The following is a 4757-nucleotide window of genomic DNA, read 5'->3' on the forward strand; positions in this document are numbered from 1 at the left end:
TTGTTATCCTGCAAAAGTAGGGATTTGGCCAAGCTTATAGACTTGTAAGGTTAGTTTACTTTCACTTGAATGTGGGACTTATGTCGTGCAGTCCTTTTGCCAGTCCTTCTAGGCTGCGTATAAACAACGTTAATCCGTGTTTTCACAACGGGCTCAAGTGAGCACAGCCACCACTCCAATCTAACCTAATTTAATCTATATGTGTTTGACTTTTTCGGCATGTGTGATTTTACTCAATATTACTTTCTGTTTATTTATTTTAGTTCGTTAGTTCCATTGCTAATGGAAAAAGGAAGATATGATGAAGCGTATGACTTACAAAAATCTTATGGTAATAATATTATTGATGGCGTTAAAATATTATTAAAAGGAAAGGTTTACAATAAAGCCATTTGTGAGGTTCGCTTGTTCCAAGCTGATAACAATGATATTAATTTAATAGGTAAGTAAAAACGATTGGATATTTTAAATTGATACATAAAAATAACAAATATTTAAATGACAGATTCTTTGGTCTTACCCGAATTACTAACACATTTCCAATTATTGGAAGAAAAGTTATTAGAAGACAAAAAAACTTTTGAAAATTATAAGGAGCGTTTACTAGAAATACGTAAAAAAAAATTGAAACAGCAACTAGAGGGCGAAGATGCTGATGATGATAATATTGATGAATGCGATATTATTTCGGACACAACAAGTGTTTCACGTTTTACTAACTCTTCGCGTGGCACAGGGTAAATAAATGCATAAATGCATAAAATTTAACATATTTTTATAATTTCAACAACATTTATTAATTTGAAATAGCAAAACATTCCGCTCAAGCAAAAACCGTAGAAAACATGCAAAAAAAGTGCTCAGTCTAAAACCGGGTAATAAGTTCGAAGATATTGCATTGATCGATGCGCTTTATAATCTCACTATGAAGTTAGCTACGCACCAGCAAATCGTTCATGATACTTGTGGAGCATTAATTGAACTACAACAAGATACTGATGCATCAGCTTTGCAAGAACTATATAGAGAAATTTTAGTATTAATAAAAAATTCGTTAGACGAAATTTGGATACCCGAGTTAATGACCGCAAAACAGTTACCTACAGGCCTAAATATTGATTACGCAGAACTACAAAATGAACAACGTTATGCAATGATAGGTACGTTTGTCATCTGATAAAAACTATTTATTTTTCTAATTTACTTATTTGATTATAGAACCTGTTAAACGCTTTAAACCAGAATTAAAAATCTTTGATTGGGAGCATGAAATACTCCGTTTAAATCCTTAATCATGTGTAGTTAGTATTTAAGATTACTAATCATGAATTTAGTTAGTATTTTTTTATATGATAATTATATAAAAAGTAAAATGTGGAAAAGTAATTTCACTTTCTAACAATATTAATAAGTTATGCAAATTAAAAACAAATCATAGATAATGATGTGTTTCGTTTATGCTGGACATGCGATTTACTTTCACTAAAATAAATGAAATAATTGATTGTAACAAACAAATCTATATCAGCATAAAGTAATGGAAATTAACCAAGCGTTTAATATACTTACTTAAACATAATATTTATTAAACATGGGTCGAATTGTAAGAAACACAAGCAAAACAATTGCAGCAATATAGATAACAATTAATATAAAAAAGTTGTTAGTGTTTTTATAATAAGAGCTTCTTAACTGTGTTACATTTTTGGGGCGTATTAAAAAATAAAATATGTACATTAATTTTGCTGATTCAATTGAAAAAAATACGCCTTTCAATATTTATTGATAAAATCAAAATCTCTTCAAATTTAATACAGCAATTCATTTTAATTTTTGACACTTACATACATATTACATAACTATAATAGTTATATATCACAATTTGATATAAAGAATATTTTTTTAAATTATATTTAATCTATTAAAGAAAAATATATATATTTGTAATTACATATTTTTTTACATTGTTTTACATTTTAAATAACGTTTAAGTCAATTATGAATTATTGTTCAGAGTTTTAATATTACATGTATTAAGCAATGATAAATAGCAACGATGCATTGATATGTACGCCTTACCCATTGCACATTGTCAACGAAGAATTAACTATAATATAAATATATTATTTTGGCAAGTCTGTGCAGGGTATTATGAGTAATAAATCGCACATTTTTGAATTAGAAGTTTAATAAATCTGGCTAATTAAGTATGGAGTTGAATGTTAGAACTGGAAAATAGAACATTTTTCTATTTTAGCATAGTTTTTTATTAAATATTTTTACAAAACAACAGAACTTCAACTTATAAATTTCTTATTTTAAAAATAGTTACTTAAAATTGCTTAATGAACTTTATTTAAGAGATTACTGCTAATATTATTTTTAAAAAGAACTCCGTCTCTTTTATTTATGAGTATTTATTTCTATAAAGTAGTTATATAGCCTTGTTAAAATAGTAAGTTGTTGTTGCTCTAACTCCTATCGGTGGGTCATAATTTTTATAATTAAAAAACAAAAAGATAAAAACTTAAGAGCGTTTGTACGATGAAGAATATGAAAACGAACGATTATATATTAAAGCTCAAAAGTAATTGGTCAATAATGCAATAGGCGCATAGTGGATGAAGGCTTTCTAGAGAACCTCTTCACAAATCGAACGTCAGTTCTTGTGTGAAGCCTTATGCTTATATCTGCAATCGATGCCTGGTTTTTTTAGTTGATTCACTTCTGATGCATTTAGAAGTGTTATTGAGATGAATCATAAAGATTGTGAGTGTAAGAGAAGCAAACGGTTGACTTTTATTGAGCAATCTGGTCATTTTGAGTAAAAATAATGTAAAATAATTCAAACATACAAGGAAGTTAGGCTGTTTACTAAAGGAAAACTTAGTTTTACTAAGTATGATTTGAGAGCGTCTGCTATATTTACTTTAATTCCTATGTCAACAGCACCTGGGAAATTTGATGACACTACTACTCACGGACTATCGTTTGTTGACTGTATTTAAATTAATTATTTTATATCCCGCAAGCCATATCATTTGTTTACGACTTTAAAATTTACATTTGATAATACCACCATGTCATTCGTTAAGATATATCTGTAGGCCTATATGCCCAAATAAATGAAGTATTGGGAATATAGGTCCAATTAACTAATTAATGATAAATAAACTATTGAATGACTAAATAAATAAGAGTTATTTCAAATTTTTTCTCATACCAATGAAAAAACATGGAATTGCAAAATATCTATTAAGTTTATAACCACTAATCATATGCTTAGCTTACTATTTCACATAAAAAGTTATGTATCATCGATTTACTTCCAATTTGAGTTTTAGAAGAACTATATCTTTTTTAGCAGATGCATTCTTTTATCCGAATCCTAGTTCGATTTTTAAATATAAAACTGTTTTGTAGATAATAAATATGATTTAATTCTTAAAATATTCCGACATCTATCTAGTAACGATCCATAAATAGCATCTCGAATTAATGAGACGAGTTAGTCATGATGAGTATATATTTGTGATCCTTAATGGTATTCAGAAAATACATTAAACATGTCTGAAAAGAACATTTCTTATCTGATAGGTAATGGTGGTACAAATTTTAATTTTTTGTGTCATAGGGAGAGATGTGGATATTTCTAAAACTGTTTATATTTATTCGTTTTTATTAATTATCGTTATACAGTGAAAAAAGACATTTTCCAATTACAAGAATATTTATCAAAAAATTTTAGTTTAAAATGGTTACAGACTCCTCGGGGAGGTATGCAGATCTGAGGTCAATTATTGCTTAGCTTGATGAAGTGATAAACAATAATCCAATAATCCACTTCATTTGATGAAGTGATAAACAATAAACAATAATCAAGGCGTAGAGGTAATGTAGGGGTAATGAAGAAACTTCGCAATTAATAGAGAATAAAAGTGCTCAAGTGCAATGACTCAACTAATAATAAAGTTATTCTCCTTTTGTAGTATTAACAAAAAGTTATTCAAATTATTTAACATATTTCTAAAATAATTTTAAATATTTAACAGCTATTAAAATGTACTATATTTATTTTTAAAATATAAATTTTTATTTTATTTTTTTTTTTAAATTATTATGAATATGAATATAATTATGAATATGAAACAAATGAAATATAACATAAAATATGGGAAGTGAGACTCGTATTTTTGGGCAATTGCATATAAACAAATTAATGTCACAGGACAAGTTAATTTTGAACTTATTTGTATTTAACTTATATTTGTTTATAATAATTAATACAATTTTGTTTTCATTATTCTAACATTTTAATTGTTTGTAAATTAATTAATTTGAAAAATGAAATTCTCTCATTCACTTTTTGTCCACACTTACTATTATCTTTCAAATAGCGCTTAATTTATGTATGCAGCAACAACTGCATTTGCATATTTTTAAACAGCAACAAACTGTTGCAAATACATTGTGATTAACTATTCACCACACACCCAATCGCATAGCACAACGCAAACACTGTGGTAAACATTTGTTCACCACATCATACTGGTTTTGTGTGCATAAATTTTTTATTCATTCGAGTTTTGAGTTTTATACGGTTCGGAGGTGTGCGAGCGTCTGATAAATAAAAAAATAGTGAACAGCAATGGCAGCAGTGTAAACAAGAATGTTTTTAAATAATTAGAATAAATAAACTTCTAATATGAAATTTTGAATCGAACTTTTTATATAAAAAAGTTTACATATAATATTTT

At 27.2% G+C, this 4757-nt stretch overlaps 1 protein-coding gene across 1 annotated transcript in view; it reads left to right on the top strand.

The window, feature by feature from the left end:
• The window catches only part of LOC119677401 (putative elongator complex protein 1), a 279253-nt gene extending 277499 nt beyond the window's left edge, over window positions 1-1754 (top strand). The window contains exons 5-8 of the mRNA XM_038088736.1: window positions 264-442; window positions 506-737; window positions 811-1160; window positions 1219-1754. Of these exons, the coding sequence (XP_037944664.1) occupies window positions 264-442; window positions 506-737; window positions 811-1160; window positions 1219-1292 (835 nt within the window). The 3' untranslated portion in view covers window positions 1293-1754. The remainder of the gene's footprint in view (window positions 1-263; window positions 443-505; window positions 738-810; window positions 1161-1218) is intronic.
• The last annotated feature ends 3003 nt before the right edge of the window (window positions 1755-4757 follow it).

Source organism: Teleopsis dalmanni, chromosome 2 (assembly GCF_002237135.1).
Source record: "Teleopsis dalmanni isolate 2A chromosome 2, ASM223713v2, whole genome shotgun sequence".
NCBI classification, from domain to species: Eukaryota; Metazoa; Arthropoda; class Insecta; order Diptera; family Diopsidae; genus Teleopsis; species Teleopsis dalmanni.